The sequence below is a fragment of the Phaethon aethereus genome (assembly GCF_964289735.1).
Source record: "Phaethon aethereus genome assembly, chromosome: 3".
Lineage (NCBI taxonomy): Eukaryota > Metazoa > Chordata > Aves > Phaethontiformes > Phaethontidae > Phaethon > Phaethon aethereus.
Genome location: NC_138576.1, coordinates 128,987,620 through 129,005,519, shown reverse-complemented (window position 1 = coordinate 129,005,519; position 17,900 = coordinate 128,987,620). Strand labels below are relative to the sequence as shown.

At 58.0% G+C, this 17,900-nt stretch overlaps 3 protein-coding genes across 3 annotated transcripts; 1 reads left to right on the top strand and 2 right to left on the bottom strand.

The window, feature by feature from the left end:
• The first annotated feature begins 1,111 nt into the window (after positions 1-1,111).
• SSTR4 (somatostatin receptor 4) lies at positions 1,112-4,812 on the top strand. The gene has a single exon (XM_081998502.1). The coding sequence runs from the start codon at positions 1,220-1,222 to the stop codon at positions 2,456-2,458; it is 1,239 nt and encodes a 412-aa protein (XP_081854628.1). The 5' UTR covers positions 1,112-1,219; the 3' UTR covers positions 2,459-4,812.
• A 417-nt stretch (positions 4,813-5,229) lies between these two features.
• Positions 5,230-7,675, bottom strand: THBD (thrombomodulin; the record flags this gene model as incomplete). The annotated part of the gene is made up of 1 exon (XM_081998385.1): positions 5,230-7,675. Exon 1 carries the CDS (start codon positions 6,904-6,906, stop codon positions 5,230-5,232), a length of 1,677 nt encoding a protein of 558 aa, XP_081854511.1. The 5' UTR covers positions 6,907-7,675.
• Positions 7,676-15,530: 7,855 nt separating this feature from the next.
• On the bottom strand, positions 15,531-17,668 carry CD93 (CD93 molecule; the record flags this gene model as incomplete). Its single annotated transcript, XM_081998046.1, has 1 exon — positions 15,531-17,668. Exon 1 carries the CDS (start codon positions 17,247-17,249, stop codon positions 15,531-15,533), a length of 1,719 nt encoding a protein of 572 aa, XP_081854172.1. The 5' UTR covers positions 17,250-17,668.
• Positions 17,669-17,900: the final 232 nt, after the last annotated feature.

The window sequence follows — 17,900 nt, the reverse complement described above, 5'->3', positions numbered from 1 at the left end:
TCGGGGCCAGGCTCGGGCTGGTCCTCACCCCGCCGCCTCCCCGTCCCCAGGATTTGGAGGCCCGGTGCTGCGGGATGCTCCTGCCAAGGAAGGGGAAGGGCGGGGGGGGGGGCACCAGCCAGCCGGAGGGGTCCCTGCCTGCATCCCCTCCCCTTGCAGCGGGTGGGAGGGGGGTTCGGCGGGGAAGGGCTGGGCCGGGGGAAAGCGGGGATGCGCGGAAGGGATGCGGGAGCGGGCGGCGGGGGGAGGCGGGCTGCCGGCAGTCGCCAGGGCAACCTGCCTCCATCTCCTGCCTTGCCCGGCCGGGGCCACCCCGGAGGGAGCCGCCGGTGCGGGGGGATGCGAAGGCGCGGGGTGCGGCACCCCGCAGCGCCGGGGACGGCGGATGGCGTGTCCCCGGCCGGCAGCACACCGCACGCCTAGGATGGAGCGGGGACGCGGGGACGCCTGCTGCTGCGGTCTCCGCTGGGAAGCGGAGGGCGTAAGTCAGAAACTTGGATTATTTTTGTATTCATATTTGCTTGTAAGGGGAAAGCTGATTTTCGTGGCATAGGTGATGGGGGTGAGGGAGAATATTCGGTATTCCCAGCCGGCAAGGGCGGTCTGTCTTTCGCTTTAAAAGGTCCGGATCCTTCTGGTCATCTGATTCAGGTCAAGCAGGACTTGGCGTTGCCAACAGCCCGCGGATCCCACCGGAGCGGCTCCCAGCGCCTGCCGCTGCCCCCCGGGAGGGAAGTGGGAGGACTGACAGGTAAGACGTCTCCAGCTCGGTTTCTCCTTCTGGTCGCTTCCCCTGCGGGGGTTAATGAAAGCGTTGAGGTTGGTTAAGGAGGATGGTGGCACCGGTTCCCAGGCCGTGCCGCCGGGCCTGCCGCCGGCAGCCGAGGTGCCCCCACACAGGCATACCCTGTGCCCGCGGCCCCTCAGACCCCCAAACGGCCGGGCTGCTCCATCCGTCGCTGGAGAGCGATGCTGCTGCCCTGAGGAGTGACGGGAAGGTGCCTGGGCAGGGAGGGGGGTGGACGGAGGGAGCAGGGGGGCCGCGGCCGCAGCTGCCCGACGCGTGTGGCCGTGATCCAAGGCGGGGGGAAGGCAGGGGAGCGTGCTTGGCATCTGCCGCGCGCCGCCGCTCTCATCCCCTTCTCTCCCTGCCCGTGCCCTGCCTTGCAGGCTGCCCCCCCGTCCCCGGCGGTGTCCCATCCATGGACCACCTCCCAGCATGAGTGCCGATGCCGAGCAGCTCCCGGCGGGGGCCCAGGCGGCCGGCGTGCCCCTCTGGACCGTATCCAGCTGGGCCGCCTCCGAGGTGCCCCCCAACACCAGCACGGCCGCAGGGGAGGCCGGCCGGCAGCAGGGGCAGGCGGAGTGGGGCGGCAAGGCGGGCGAGATCGCGGGTACGGTGGTGATCCAGTGCATCTACGCCCTGGTGTGCCTGCTGGGGCTGCTGGGCAACTCCCTGGTGATCTTCGTCATCCTGCGCTACGCCAAGATGAAGACGGCCACCAACATCTACCTGCTCAACCTGGCCATCGCCGACGAACTCTTCATGCTCAGCATCCCCTTCGTGGCCACGTCGGCCGCCCTGCACCACTGGCCCTTCGGCCGGGCCTTGTGCCGCACCGTGCTGGGTGTCGACGGGCTCAACATGTTCACCAGCGTCTTCTGCTTGACCGTCCTCAGCCTGGACCGCTACATCGCGGTGGTGCACCCGCTGCGGGCAGCCACCTACCGCCGTCCTCGGGTGGCCAAGATGGTCAACGGGGGCGTGTGGCTCCTCTCCTTGCTGGTGGCTTCGCCCATCCCCATCTTCGCTGGTACGGCAACCACCCGCGACGGCCAAGCCGTGGCCTGCAACCTCCTGTGGCCGAGCCCGGCCTGGTCGGCCGCTTTTGTGGTCTACACCACCTTGCTGGGCTTCCTGCTGCCGGTGTTGGCCATGGGGCTGTGCTACCTGCTGATCGTGGGCAAGATGCGGGCGGTGGCGCAGCGAGTGGGCTGGCAGCAGCGCCGGCGCTCCGAAGGCAAGCTGACGCGCCTGGTGCTGATGGTGGTCGCCATGTTCGTGGTCTGCTGGATGCCCTTCTACGTGGTGCAGCTGGTCAACCTCCTGCTGCCCGGCCGCCTGGATGCCACCGTCAACAACGCCTCCCTCATCCTCAGCTACTCCAACAGCTGCGCCAACCCCATCCTCTACGGCTTCCTCTCCGAAAATTTCCGTCACTCTTTCCACGGCGTGCTGCGCCGCTGCCTCGACGCCAGCCTCTGCTGCTGCCACGCCGGGCCGGGGGCCACCGAGGAGGAGGAGGAGGAAGAGCCCCTTGACTACTGCGCCGCGCCCCGGGGGGACGACAAGGGCAAGGGCTGCATGTGCCCACCCCTGCCCTGCCAGCAGGAGCCCGTGCACCCCGAGCCCTGCTGCAAGCCCGGACCCCTCCTCACGAAGACCACCGCCTTCTAGGGTGCCCCCACGCCTGGACGGCCCCCGGGCCAGCGTCTCCACCAGGCACGGGCAAAGGGGACCCCGGCCAGCGAGGGGGCAAGCTGCCGTGCCCCGCGCCGCTGGTCCTCTCTTGTGCCGTGCCGTTCGACGAAATAAAAAGCCATAAGACCGGCCCGCGATGCAGTTAATTACGTCGACTGAGTAATTATTGCCGTTACCTTCGGCAGCGAGGAGCCTCCGCTGGGGTCAGTGACGACGAGGATTATAAAATGTGAGCGGTGACTGCAGCCACGGGGCGGGTGCCCCTCCGGAATAATAAACCACAAATTTTCCTGTTCCTTCCCAAAACATGCTCTGAAAGGCGGAGAAAAGTCCTGAAGCCCATCGGCCCCGTTGCGTCTGGACTTCTACATCAGCTCTGCGGGGCGTTGAGAGCACAGGATCGCATTGACCCCTTCGGGTTCCTCTCATTTGAGAGAAAAAAAAAAAAAAAAAAAAGGGTTTTCTGAGCATGAGACTACGCAAACTGAGCCTTGGCAGGTGCCAGGGAGTCCCAACCCTCCCCTTCAGCTATTGGGGAAAAGGGAAAAACTTAGGTCCCACCAATAAACTTCCCCCACCGCCCGCAAATTCCCAGGCAAAGGGATTTTAGCACACAGAAGACCAAAATTCTACTTTCCACAAGAAAACCCAGGAGAACAAAATCCCTCTCTTTGCCCCAGGTAGACATCAATGCTACCACAGAAACCTGAGCTGAGGAATAGCACTGGGGCTACACCGGCTTGGCCGCACTGAGGTAGCATTAAATTAGCCATTTCCAGCTTATTTTTCAGTTTTAACTTTGTCCTTTTAATGTTATTCTCGTTCTCCATTATTTATGGCTCATTCCTTCTATTTTAATCACAGTGGTGGAATAACCAGCAGGGCAATGTTTTCAGCCTGATGCTCCGCTAAGGGCCCACAGCTCCATTTTTTTTTTTTTTTTTTTTTTTTTTTGGCACCAGCGGGGTTTGTGACTTCTGGAGCTCTGGCTACGAGACGGCTCAGTGAGGACAAACAGTCATTTTAGGGAGGGGGGAGAAAGAATATTTCATTAGCAGCTTTCTATAAACCAGACTGTAAAAGCTTTATTGGTCTACACACAAAATCACCATGTGATTGTGCACTGCGTAGGGTATATTTCCAATAAATAAATAAGTATTTACAAATGTGCCGGGTGTATAAGACAGTGGCTTGAACCATTTACATCAGGAAAGCTACGGCTCATACAACGCGTATCTTTTATTTCCCTCGGAGGCTGCAACGTAGCTCTGTCGTTTCGGGAGGGGGAAACGCTGCGTGATAGCAAGCTCACTCAGGGGAAGATGTGGGGGGGCACCCCCCCACACCCCCCCCCGAGCTCTGCAGCCCCTCTGCAGCATCCAGCCCTCCCGAGCCCTGACCCCAGGCTTGCAAAAATCCCCGCGGGAAAGCCAAGCGCTGCTGACGGCCGATATTTCACGGGCATAAAGCTGTCGGCACCCGCTCCGCCGCTCACCCCCGCGCCCGCCGCCAACAGCCGCCGGCTTCACCCCACCACGGCTGCCGGAGCAGGACCCCCCCCCGGCCCCACCAGCTCTGCCCGGCAGCGTGCTGGCTTTGCAGAGCCGCCCCATGTCTCCCCACGGAATGATGGAGCTGGAAAAACACAAGTTTCCCAGATTTCCCCCCCGCCCCTGCCCCAGTTTCATAGCTGGAAAGTAAGCAGCGGGCCAGATCCTGCCCCCCCGGAAAGTTTTGCTGCGAGCTTTGACGTTGATAAGATTCAGCCCTGGACAAGACTAAAGGAAAAAGAGGAAAAATACCCCTGTGGACAGGAGGGGTTCATTAAGCAGGTTTGTAAAAAAAAAAAACCAAACATCAACCAACCAACCCAAAGAGTTTAACCCAACAACAGCAGAAAATGCCCTGGCCTTCTCAGCATCCCCATTTCACCTCTGCGCCCCCCAAAAAAAGCCCCAGAACAGTAAGAGGGACTCGGAATCAGGCATTTTAGCCCTCACACGGTGGCGCTCAGCAGGGTCCCCGCTGTCACTGGCGATTTAAGGTGAAAAGTGCTCAGCTGCCAGAGGCGAGAGGCGAAAGACAGGGGTGGGGGGGAACAAAAACTGAGATTTCTGCCGAGTGAGGCAAAGTGCTGACCACAAGATCTTTGCTCTTTCTTCCACCACCCATCAGTTTAAAAAAACCCACTAAACCAAAACCCAGACAAAGGCAGGAGCATCCCAGCTCCTCGCCACCCCGGGAAAACCGTCATCTCCAACACGGCAGCAAGCTTCCCAGCCGAGGAGAGGGGAAATCGGGGCCAGGCGACCTTCCACGGTCCGCAACGACTCAGGCACGCATGCTCTTGCCCCGCACCGATGTGGATTTAAGCAGTCAGTTCCAGAGAGAGACATCCCTCCTGCAACAGACGCAGAGTTTTTCCTTGAAGCCCCCCCAGCTGCTGGCTCGGGGAGAGGAAAGCCGGGTGCCTGCGAAGGGTGCAGAAACTCGGCGATCTTAGAGGTTTTTTTCCAATTTTAATGACTCTGTGATTCTAAATGGAGAAGCGCTCCGTGCCGTTGACCTTCCCTGCTCTCTGGCGCGAGCATTGGAAGAACCGGCTGGAAAGAAAGCAGCAAGTACTTTTGGAAGTGGGGTTGATCCCAGCTTTTCCCGAATTCTCCTTATCATTAAAAAGTTGGGGGGAGGTGAGTAAATGTTACCCAGTTCCGTCCACCTCCCTCTCTCTGTCCATCCCAGTCTCCCTACAGTTTCTGGCTGGAGGCGGCACACCCCGAGGCGACCGGCTGAAGTCCCATCTCCTTTTCGTGGGGACCGCTGCACTTGTAATCCATGGTGGCGGGGGGCCTGCAGTGCTTCTTCGCCAGGTGGTAGCCCAGGGCCAGCAGGGCCAGGGCCGCCGAGAGGACACCCACGGCGATGCCCACCAGCGCGCCAGGGTGGAGGTGCTCCGCCTTCGGTGGGGTCCGGCTGGGGACAGGCGTCTGGGGTCCGGGCCCGAAATCCCCTGAGTATGCCCCCTCCCCCTCCTCCTCCTCCGTGATTTTGACGCAGTAGTTCTGGTCGAGGAGCCGGTAGCCGGCGTGGCAGTGGCACTCGTAGCTGCCGGGGCGGTTGGTGCAGTTGTGTTGGCAGAAGTTCATGTCGCACTCGTCGATGTCCACGCAGACCTGCCCGCCGTCGGCATCGCTGTCCAGCAAAAAGCCCTCGGGGCACTCACAGGACAGGGTGTGCGGGTCGCACTCGGCCGGGCACTGGCTGCGGTTGCAGTGCAGCAGGCAGCGGTTGGGCGCCCGTGGGTCGACGGCGTAGCCAGGGAAGCAGCCGCAGCGGTACCCGTCGGGCACGTCCTCGCACCGCTGCTCACAGGGTGCCTCGTAGCAGCGGGAGACGGGCCGGCAGCGCCCCTCCAGCATCTCGTAGCCGCGGTGGCAGCGGCACTCGAAGCCGCCCTCGGTGTTGACGCAGACCTGTTCGCACAGCTTCGGCAGCACGGCGCAGTCGTCGTCGTCCTCGCAGCTGCTGCCGTCGGCGGCCAGCCGGTAGCCCGCCTCGCACATGCAGAGGAAGGTGGTGCCGGCCACGACGCAGTGATGCTGGCAGGGCGCACCGGCGCAGGGCGAGCTGCAGCCGCGGCCGTCGGGGCCCAGCACCTTGCCGTCGGGGCAGGAGCAGCGCGGCAGGCCGCCCTCCTCCCCGCAAGCCCCCTCGCAGCCCCCGTTGGCCAGGCGGCAGGGCCAGGCTCCCGGGGCTGCGCGGCCCCAGCGCAGCCCCCCGCTTTCCCCCTCCTCCTCGCAGCGCAGCTCCAGCCCCACGGCCGGGACGGTCGCGGTGCTGCGGGGCGGCAGGGCCAGAAAGTCGCCGCCGCGGGCCCCGAAGGGGGTGGCGTAGGCGACGGGCAGCCCCTCGGCGGGCGGCAGGCGGGGGCAGCTGCCCGCGTAGTTGTACTCGCAGAGGAAGCCGTCGGCCGGCGCCTCGCAGCGCCGTTCCTCCCAGCGCAGCTCCCGCGACACGGTCACGCAGCGCTCGCCGCACCGCCGCCCCGACGGCGCCCAGTTGGCATAGTCGGTACGGCGGTCGCCCGTCACCCACTGGAAGCCGCGGAGCCGCTGGGCCGGCTCGGTGCAGGGAAGGGGCAGGCGCAGCCCCAGCCACAGCCGCCCGCTGCGGTTCTGCAGCAGCAGCGCGATGGCGTCCTCCGCCACGGTGGAGCGGACGGTCATCAGGTGCCCGCCGCCCCGCTCGCACGCCGCGCTGGCCTCCGCGAAGGGCCGCGCCGCCCAGAAGATGCCGAAGCAGTCGTGCTCCAGGCACTGCGCGCCCGAGGGGGCGGCCGGCTCCGGCTCCGGCTGCCCCCCGAGCCCCAGCCCCAGCCCCAGCCCCAGCCCGGCCAGCAGCAGCGGCAGCGGGACCCGCCGCATGGCGGGCGGCGGAGGGGCCGGCCGGCGCGGCAAATCTCTGGCATGCCCGTCGATCGCCCGCCCGATTTATAGGCTCTCCGGCCCTCCCCGCCGCAGGAAGGAAGCGCCTCCGGGGACGGGCCGCCGCCGCCGCCGCCGCCGTGCGGAGTGATTGCGGCGGGGGCGGCCCCCGGTAAATCCCGGGGGCAGCCGTCCAGCCACCGCCCCGCCGCCCCGCTCCTCCTGCCGGCTCCTCCCCGCCGGGCCGGGAGGAGCAGGGCTGGGAAGCAGGGGAGAAGAGCGGGGGAGCGGAGAGCTCCCTCGGTGCCGAGATGCTGGGGACGTGGGCTTCAAGCCCGAGCAAGAGCCTGGAAAAAGCAGCTTTCTCCTTGTGCAGAGGGGGAGCGAGCGCTGGAGGGACGGGGACTTGCTGAAGGGCATCCCAGGACATCTGAACCCCGCTGGGTTCCTCACCCTGGCTCTAAGGGTGCCCGTCGTGGCACAGCATCGGCTTCCCTGCAGCCAGCATCATCCCAAAGCCTCCCATAGCCCCAGGAGCTGACCTGAGACAGCGATGGCAGCAGCAAGCACCGACGGCAGCCCCGCAAGCCGGCCTGGCTCGGGATGCCCCGTCAGGGCCCGATCGGTGGCCTGGTGTCCCCTTCCAGCCTAAACACCCCTGCTCATCCGCTGCCTCTCTGAGCTTCGGTGTCCCCATTTCACACCAGCCGCTTTGCGAGGGAGGCTGCTGCTCAGCTGCAGACCACGCAGGACCACCTTAGCACCTTCAAGGTACACCTATACCATCTTAGCACCGTCAGGTTACACCTACACCACCTTAACACCTTCAAGGTACACCTACACCACCTTAGCACCTTCAATGCAGCCAGGGTGGGGTCCACAGGGCGGGTGGCCGTGCCTGCCCACCCCTTGGCCGCTTCCCATCACTCGCTCTTCTCCGGGGGCAAGGCAGGGTCCCCAAAAGATGGTGGCACAGCGCAGGGTGATGTCTACTCCTGGCAGAGGGTGGCATGTGGTTGGGAGGCTGCAGTGGGCACAAAGAAGTGCCCGTTGCTGGGGCATCTGTGCCACTCTGGACCCCAGACCTGCCGTGATGGCAGCTCCCAGTGCTCATCTGTGCATTAAGGATGCGCCGGGGCGAAGGCAAGGGTCAGGCTGCCAGCCCTTCCAGGACAGAGTCAGACTTGAAAGGAAAAAACTGTGGGTTTTTCAAAGAGGAAAGAAATTCTGAGATGTCCCTGGGGATTTACTGATTCTTGCTATAGCCGTGAGGGACTCGGAAGAGCCCTTCCCTCTGCTTGAAGGATGTGGTGTTAGCAGTGATGAACGTCCACCTCAGTGTGCCTTACAATTTGGAGCCCAGCAAAGCAGTCCCAGAGGACTTGAGGTAAGATGGTACGCCGGAAAAAAGTGGGATTTCCCCCGGGATTTGCAAATCAGCCCCCAGTTAAGTGTGTGCACAGGGCTGGCATGGCCTTGCTCTTGAAATTGGAGAAAATCAGCGTGGAGAGGCCGGCAGCGTGCTGTGCCCCGCTTCGGGACAGCGTCCTGGCCCCTGCGCTGCCGGAGCGGGGCAGGGAGAGCTGGGGCTGAGCCCCCGGTGCTGCTGCCCGGCCGGGGGGACTCGCCCCGGCGCCCCGGCTCCCCTTCCTCGCAGGCACCGCTGTTTTCTGCGCCGCCGTACCCTTTCCGTGCTTTTATCTTTGCAGGATCCGCCTCTGCGGTCAGAACATAGCCAAGAGCAAAATAAAAATGAAAAGCAAACATCCAAAGCTTCGCCACTCAAAGAAAAGGGTGTTTGACCCTTTTTTTTCGATTTTGAGAGCAGTGTTTTCACCAGAAGACTCAGTCACTGCAATTTGCCCTCGGGATCCCCTGCGGAGAAGCAAATCCGTATTTCCTTGCTTCGCTCATTGCAAGGAGGTTACTTTATTAAACTCTTAGGGTTCGGCTTGCCCTCTTCCAGCCCTGTGCGGTTCACGTAGCTCACGCGAGGCTGTGGAGAAATGGAAAGGTGGGGAAAAGAGTAATTATTTATATAATATATAATATATAATATATAATATACAATATACAATATACAATATACAATATATAATATATTTAATAATAAGAATAATAAGATAATGATGATGATGATGATGATGATGATAAACATCACCAAAGAAGCTGTGCTGCTTGGTAGCGGCAAAGCTATCCTGACAGAAACGGGAGCAGCGGAGCTGGTGCTCTTTGGCAGACGCCTTTCCCCCTGCCTTGTCTTCGGCCTCTTTCGCGCCTTCATCCGCGTCTCTCTGGGGTGGGGAATACCAAGGAAACGCCGTTTTCTGCTCAGACTGCAGGAGGAGCGAGGGGGAGCTCAGATCTTGGCCTACAGAGCATTCAGATCTCTAATTTCACCCCCTTTCATTTCATCAGCAGGGATTGTACCCCCAGCGGAAAGGCAGGCTGGGGTACAGCGCGGGGCAGGTTCGTTTTCTCCGCTAATGAAGCCCAGGGCGAGGGCTGGGCTTAGGCCAGGGGTTCCCTAATCTCAACCCAAAGCCATCGTCTCGTCCAGGTGACACATGTCCTGTAGGGCTGACCCCCTGTTTGTTTTTTTGTGGGTGTTTTGGTTTTTTTTTTTTTCTTTTTGTTTGTTTTTGTGTTTTCAGCAGCAAAATGGCAAAATAAGGGGGGAAAGGTCAGGGCAAACAACGGAAAAAGAAAGAAGAATGTAATCGGTGGAAAATAAAAAAAAAACCAACAATGGATTTCTGTTCTTTTTTTTGTTTGTTTTTTAAGGAAATAAAAAAACAGATAAAAGGATTCAAGGCTGTGCGATGAGAAATATTTTTAAAATTTCCAGGAAAAAATAGAGTACTCCCAAAACAATGATTTCTCGGATCACCACGCTGATGTCCTTGCCCCACCAACACCAGTTTGCAGGGCTGATCTTGCCGGTAGAAGGGGAAGATAATCAGGGCAGGAGAAATGAGATTAATCACGTTTTAATAACTCTTTTTTTATTCCGATGAGCTTTTCCCTCTGTTGCCTCAAAGCATGACAGGCTGATGTGACCCTGACGGGCTGACTCACGGATACAGAAATGCCCTTCCTGCTGACATGCTGCTTTTTCCTTTAAAAAAGTTGATTAATCATGCTCCTCCGCAACGCAAAGTTATTGCAAGACGTTACCGGCTGTCCGCCGCGATAACAGGAGTGAGACCTTTCGCTTTACTTCAGCCTGACTCATCTGCCTTGTCATCGTCACCCTTCGGCCAGAGGAACGCTGATAGAGGGTGTTTTGAATAGTTCTTTTGTGGTTGTGGGGATATGTGTCACGGATTTTCTTTGCTTGCTTGTTGGATTTTGGAAGCGAGGTTCCTAATGTCAGAATGCCGACAATTATACACAATTTAATATAACATAACATAACATAACATAACATAACATAACATAACATAACATAACACAACACAGCACAGCACAACACAACACAACACAACACAACACAACGCAATCTATAACAGTAGAATATTAAATTGTTATGTCAAGATTAAAAAAAAAAAGTAAAAACAGACCGTTAAGTAGCATATACGTGCTTTCCCACCTATGCACGGTCTGCGTGTGATCCCACTTGGGATCATTAAAACTGCCCGGGGGTCCTTTCTCCCCGATTTCGGCGATCTGCTTGGGGTTTCGTGGTGTCCACCAGCTCCATACGAGCCGTGTTCCCGCAGGTCCAGGGCAGGAATTCCTTGCAGAAAAGGTGAATTTCCCTGCGCTGGATCAGACACAAAGAGAAAAATATCTCAAGGCCAGGAAGTGCCAGACAAATAAATACATCCAAAAATAAGATTTAATGCCTGGCCAGGCACCCAGGCGAGGGTGGGTGCACAGCCCCACGGAGGATGCTTAACTGGCTGCATATTAATTAAAAGCACTACTTAGGGCAGTTTTGCCTGGAGGGGTTTTCTTTTGCCATGGCTTTGGAGAAGGCAGGGCTGGGGAGGTCACGCCCGGTGGTGAGCGAGTCTTCTTTCTTGTTAAAGCTGGGAAAATACGTTTTCTCCATGCCCTCGCATCTCCATGGTCCATTATAGTCACTATTTTCAGTCCGGGTGCAGAAAATAGAGTCTGAGAGTAGTGGCAGGGCTGAGCTAGGTCCTGCAAGCATGCCTGGTACTTATTTTCCCTCCGGCTCATAGTTTTATATTAATTCTTGGACTACCAGGGAAAGCAGCTGGTGTCATTTCCCACAGGGATTAAAGCCTGCCGAGGCTGGGTGTTCACGATATCTGCCACGGCAAGAGTGTGACTTCTTCTCCTGCTGTCACCTTCACCTGGCCACCCGCCTTTACACCCCGTCCTACCCCTGTGCCCCTGCCCCAAGCCAGCGTAGCTGGATTACTTGGTACCTTCTGAAAGCGATGGCTCACGTGTAGCTCAATCTACAGGGAGTGGAGGGGCTTTTGAATTCCTCTGTGCTCAGCTAGACAAACCTTCTCAGGACCCTGGCAGGGAAAATATTGGAAGTTTGGCTTATTTAGGGGCATTAGACTCTTACCCTTCTCCATGAACTTTCTCTTGAGCCTTACAACATCTCCAAGACAGGCACTTGCCCGGCAGCTTGAGACACCTGGGGCTGGGTTTTCCTTCAGGAAAGCCGAAGGATCTTCCCTCTGCCGCAGGCTGGCTCCTTCCCCCTCTCACGTTGTCACCGGCGCTGCTCAAATCTGCTCGGCAAGACGTGAGCTTCCCTTAGCAGCCTTGAAAGAGCTCGGGAGAACCAAATGCCAAGAAATATTTAAAAGATAAAAATAATAAAAAGAGGAAATGAGCAGACATTTAAAGCATTTGTTTTTGCAGTGGCTGACTCTTTGTGGGATTTGAAGGAAGGAGCTCCGTGCACGGACTCTGCCGGCAAATTTTGCATGGCTGGTGCTTTGTCCCCGTGGCAGGCAGGTAGAACAACTCTGGGAATGCTCTTTGTAGTTTCATGCATGGAGGCACCAAACATGAGATGTAATGTCTTTTTGTGTGTGTGTGTGTGTAGGGTTTTCTTGTTTTTAAACACCATTTAAGGCATATGTCAATGACTGATGAAACACCACATGAACGCCATTGAAGACATGGGCGATACGAGTGGGGTTTTTTGTCCTTGAGGCCTTTCCCCAATCTTCATGAGCTTTTCCCTTTAAAGGATGGCCTTTCTTTGGTGGTGCATGTCATGGAGGCAGCTCTAGCCACTGGCAATCCTGCAGCTTGAATTCATCGAGTGATTTCTCATTGACCAGAGCCAGAAAAGCGGATCTCTGCCCTCATACAGAGCTACACTGAAATCAGCAGGATTGCTTGTGGGCTTAGGACCTTGCTCATGGGCTTAAGACCTTGCTCATGGGCTTAGGATCCAACCGAAATCATCCCAGTGCCGCCACCCCATGACCTTGGTAGACATGGAGTGAATGGCCCTCGCTCAGGACAGCAGTGCCCATGAAAGACTGAGACCCCACTGACCTCGCTATGTGCGGGATGAGCACTGATAGAGGATTTGTTAGCACCGTCCACCACTGTAGGAAATGAAAGGATTACGTCTATCAAATCAATAGGTTTTGATGTTGTATATATTTATTAGAAACCACTGAAGACACATTCTGTTTAGATTTTATTGGTCTTTCATCAGAAAAGCAACATACAGTGTTATTCAACATGTGGGATAACAATAACCTTATTCTTCTGATTGAAGGCAACTGCAAGGCTGTGGTGCTGTGCCATTGCCGTGTGGATGCCAAAGTAAAATTCAGTCCTGACGTGACATTGCCACAAAGGATGAGGCCTGCCTTAATTCTGGGCTGTAAAAATCTAACACTTCCTTCATTACAAACCAGTTGATACGTACAAAGCATTTCAGACATGTCGGCTAGACCGTCCTGCCATGGTGACAGCAGGGCAGTTAAAGGTCTTGCTTATGGTGGCACCTCATTTAAATGGAAGGAACGGGGAGCAGAGGTAGCTGCCCTGGGCACTGCGGTGAAATCCCCTTGGGCCAGGATGAACATCTCCTCTCTTCTGACTGTAAGACAGGGTACCAAACTATCCGGTGCCGCTCCTATTTGCTTTACCCCATGGCATTCACCGGGCCCTGGATAAGTCCCTAACGAGGACATGGATCCAAATGTTCCTGCTGCGTTCGTGGCAGGAAGAAAGAGAGACACGAGATTATCCAGGTGTAATTGCACCGGAGTGAAGGCTGCTACATCGGGGACTATTCCATCAGAGAGAACCAAAACTAAACCTAGGCACAAGTTAGCATCTTCCCTAGGCTGGACCCACTACTGGTAACACAGTATACATATGGGAATAAACGAAGGTCGTAACAGAAATCAGGATTATAGGTTTCACTGAGCAATTTCTGGAATAAATAACACCTCCCGCTCTGAGTCCACGGTTATGCTTCCTTTTCCCTTTTTCATAGTGGAATAAGTGTTATAGACAACAATTAATTGACACCTTAACTGAAAAATAAGGCAGAAACAGTCCTGAGACTGTTAATGTCTGGAAAATGCCCCATCTTTCGATGAAGCAAACCAAGTAGTCCCTGCAATGCGAGGCATATCGCTGTGACTGCCTTTTCCCCATAGAGACCCTGAGCTGGCATAGCCCGACAGCGCAGGCATAATTTTATGTATGTAGGTTGTCCCACTGATTTCGTTAGGATTATTCATTTGCTTAATTTATTCATGTATTCAAAATGCTTTGCTGGCTTGTCATAACAAAGACAGGGCATGAATTTTCTGTGGGACTTCCAAGAATGCCACCACTGCATTCACGGCTTCTCCCAGCCACTGTGTGGAGAAAAGGAAGCATGGACAGAAAACATTAAAAACATTACAAACATTTCTATCAGCTACACTTTCCTGTGCTGTTTTGTTTTTTAATTTTACAATGGAGAAATGAAGACCAAAAAAACAGCAGGAAAGGGTTTTCCTCCACACATGGAAGAACAGGATGCAGGTCGCTGCCTTCAGCAAACTCCTTTGTGTTCAGTTCCCATTTCTGTAGCAATTAAGCCTCAAGGATACAATAAACCCAGCAGAAACTTCAGGAAACTTAGGTACCCTTCAAATTGCATGCCTGTTCTTTTCTAGCACCTTTTTGCCTGGTAGAGCACAGGTAAATAACGAAGCTAGCACCGCTTGATGGGTAGCAGGAATGGCCCGTGTGCCCCTCAGGTTTTTGGGGAGGATTCACGCTGGAACAGCTCCAAGATGCTTCATTGTCAGGAGTGGCCGAGTATAAACAGCTCCCTGAAGTCAGGTACCTGGGGAAGGCTGGGGGACTACTTCACCCTGAGAAAGCATTTTCTTTGAAGCGGGGTTAAAAGTTTTATATATAATAATTAGCAAATATGCAACATCCAGTGTATTCTTTACAGGGGGAGGAATGGAAAATGCACTCAGCCTGGACCCCAAGCAGCTGGGAAGGGGTCCTACCCAACAAGTATGATCCAACAGGAAAAGTCCGGTCTCTCATCCAGCTGCATTTGAAGGAGAGCATTGTTGTCTGTATTTTGCAAGTGGTTTTAAACCAAATACATTGGAAACGGGTAGGTGGTTCTTCTAAACATAGTTTTTCATACCTTTTCACCATTATATGCTCTGCCTTGGCCCCTTGTCCACAAAGCCATGTTGAACAGCTTTCCCCGCGCTGTGTACCTCCTGCGCTCAGGGGGTGGATTAAGGTCTTGCCCTTACGGGGCTCGATGCCGCGGAGGGAAGCATCACCGTCTCACTGCTCCAAACCTACTGCAATCGCACGGGCTCCCACATGGGTCACGGGAAGCTGCAGGGACGATAGCTCCGCTAACCTTATGGTGTATGCTCCCCCGGAGAAGCTCTCTGCTGCTGTACTTTTAAAAAGATTTATTCAATTACTTCTGATGTAATATCTTGGAGTTTGTTTTGTTGGGGTTTTTTTTAATTAAAAAACAAAACCTGCTTGTGGCTGCAGACACTAGTTCTTACCCTAGTGAAACACACAATTTTCAAACCTGTTTCAGTGAGAACAAGGCAAAAACAAGGGTTGAATTTCAGGCTGTCTGTGGCCAGGCAGGCAAGGGAGGGGACTAGTATTGCTTTTGGGATGGCAAAGGACTGGGAGGGCTGCGGGGACAAGGCAGGAAAAGCTGCTGCTTTTGCACGTTGGCATTTCAAATACAGGTAGAGGAGGCCAAATGAAATCGACTGTTTTCCTTTAGGAAGACAAATCAATACCTAGAATTTGCTATTTTTAAGCATGAGGAGGCTCTGCGGAGTTGAGGAGCAGCCCTGGCAGGCAGATTCCACCCCATTCCCTCTCCACCTCGCAGCGCTGTCCCTGTTAACCCTTTCCTCAGAGGAGCGCTGGCTGGTTTATAAACCGCAGGACTGCTTTGGGCTGCCTTCCCACCCAGCGCCCCGACCAGCCTTGGGGGGAGAGGTCAGCTCCCCCTTTGCAGGGAGCCCCAGGACAGGCCCTCGGACATGCAAACCCACATGGAACAGACAGCATCACCACCACCCTCCTTCTATTTTTTCCTTTTAATTTGCAAAAATGTTCTCTGCTGCTCGTGGCTCTGCATCCCCCCACTGCCCCAGACACCGTTACCTGCGCTCGCCGCCCACCCCGCAGCTCTCCGACTGCTCGGGCACCCAGCAGTAGTTGTCCGCCGCGCTTTTGGCCGGACGCTTCTCCCGCTTGGCCGCCCTCTTCCTGCAGGCCAGCAGGGCCAGGGCGAAGGCCAGCAGCAGCAGGATGGCTACCAGGCTGCCCAGGATGTAGTAGAGGAGCAGCCTGGGACCGTCGGCGCTGTGCTCGGTGCCAGGCTCCGAGCCTACTGCTGTGGGGGCCGGTAGCATCGCCCCGATGGGGATGCCCACAGTCTGGGGGATACCTGTGGTCCGTGGGGCACCTGTGGTCTGGAGGCTGCCCGTGGTCCGCAGGGTGCCCGTGGTCCGTGGGATGCCCGTGGTCCACAGAGTGCTGTTGGGGGTCCCCACGGGCTTCTCTTTGGCAGTGGGTACAGCGTGGCAGCCACGTCCATCCTCCTCCGGGAGGAAGCCAGGCGGGCAGAGGCACTCGAAGCTGCCTGGCAGGTTGCGGCAGGGCCCAGGGCAGGGGTCCCGCAGGCACTCGTCCACGTCCAGGCAGGCACCACCACTGCCGGGCTGACGCTGGTAGCCGGGCTGGCAGGCGCAGTGGAAGGAGCCGGGGATGTTGAGGCAGAGCTGGGGGCAGACGCCGGGCTGGGCGCACTCATCCTCGTCGTGGCAGTGGTGGCCACCTGGCCCCGTCGGCCGGTAGCCAGGCCGGCAGAGGCAGACGAAGCTGCCGGCCGTGTTGCGGCACTCGTGCTGGCAGGGCCCGGCCAAGCACTCGTCCACGTCCAGGCAGCGGTGGCCATCGGGGGCCAGGGCGTAGCCGGCCTCGCAGCCGCACTCGAAGCCACCGGGCCGCGTCCGGCAGGTCCCCTGGCAGGGGTTGGGATGGCAGGCGTCCTCGGGCAGGCAGGAGGCCATGTCGGGCGCCAGAGTGTAGCCGGGATGGCAGGCGCAGCGCGGGGGCTCCCCCGGCTCTTCCAGGCAGCGGTGCTGGCAGCCCCCGTTGCGGTGGGCGCAGGCGGCGGGGCAGAGGGGCCCCGGGGGGTGCCAGGCGAAGCCGCCCCCCTCCAGCGGCCCCTTGCAGAGGGCGAAGGCCGGGCCCTCGCCTCCCTCGCAGTGGGCCTCCGCCAGCGTGCCGAAGGGGGCGGCCGCCAGCCCGGGGCTGCGCACCCCAAAGGGGGTGGTGTAGCTGACCCGGCCGGGCCCGGCCAGCGGCAGGGGCCCGCACATCCCCCGGAAGCTGAACTTGCAGAGGAAAGCGGGCAGCGGGGCCCGGCAGGGGCGGTCGGCCCAGGCGGCCGTGCTGGAGGGCCCGGCCGGCCGCAGGCTGACGCAGCGGGAGCTGAGGCAGGTGACGGCGGGCTCGGACAGCCAGGCCGAGTAGTTGCCGGGCTCCCCGCCGGCCACCCAGGCGAAGCCCCGCAACGGCTCCTGTGGCTGGACGCACCGGCCCCGCGACAGCGACAGCCCGATCCAGGCCGGGCCCGGCCAGCCGGCCGCTGCCAGCAGCTCCCGCAGCCGCTCGGCCTCGGCGGGGCTGCGGGCCGGAGCCAGGTTGCCGCCGTTGTGCCGGCAGCGTTCCTGGGCGCTGCTCCAGCCCAGCTCGGCCCGGTGCAGGGTGTAGCAGGCGGTGCCGGCGCAGACCACCTCAGCGTCCTCCCCGCCGGACTCCCGCACCAGCAGCAGCAGCAGCAGCAGCAGCAGCAGCCGGGCGAAGGCCATCCCGCCGGCTGGACGGACGGACGGACGGATGGAGGGACTCGTCAGCCGCCGGCTCACATCCCCTCGTCCCGCTGAGCTCGCCCTACGTGCATCCTGTGCTCCCGGGTCTCCTATTTATCACCGGAGGCTACGGCTTCCTGTAGCGTGGTCTGGCTCGACGCTTGTTGGTGGCGGCCCAGGCGCTGGGCTTGCTGTCTGCCCCTTCCCCCGGCGCAGCCGGCTCCTCGCTCCCATCCCAGAGCCCTGGCTGCGAAGGGGCTCACTCTGCTGCGGCTGGCGACGCTTTTCTGCGGGAGAAACTAGCCGAGTTCCTGCCTTTTTTCTTTTTTTTTTGGTTTCGAGATCTTGATCTACTTGCTCACCCAGCAGATGATTTTTCTAATCCCTAATAGGGCCTGATAGTTTTCAAGCATGTATTGCTAAAAGGGGGAAAAAAAAATATAAAAAGCCGTGGGATCCCTTGCTATCGGCCTCTCAAAGAAACTGAATATTTGGCGCGGTGTCTCATGCACACGCTACATTTCCAGTGCATTTTTCTCCTTCTTCGTGCGCTTTAAATAGACGGACAAGCCCTGAAATAGGAGCTGGGTCGTGGGAAGGTCCAGGCTGCCAGGACAGGGCCAAGCTCGGCCGGTTCCCGATGCCGTCCGG

Excerpts from the sequence above, each read along its gene's own strand:
- SSTR4 (XM_081998502.1), top strand. The coding sequence starts at position 1,220 with ATGAGTGCCGATGCCGAGCAGCTCCCGGCGGGGGCCCAGGCGGCCGGC.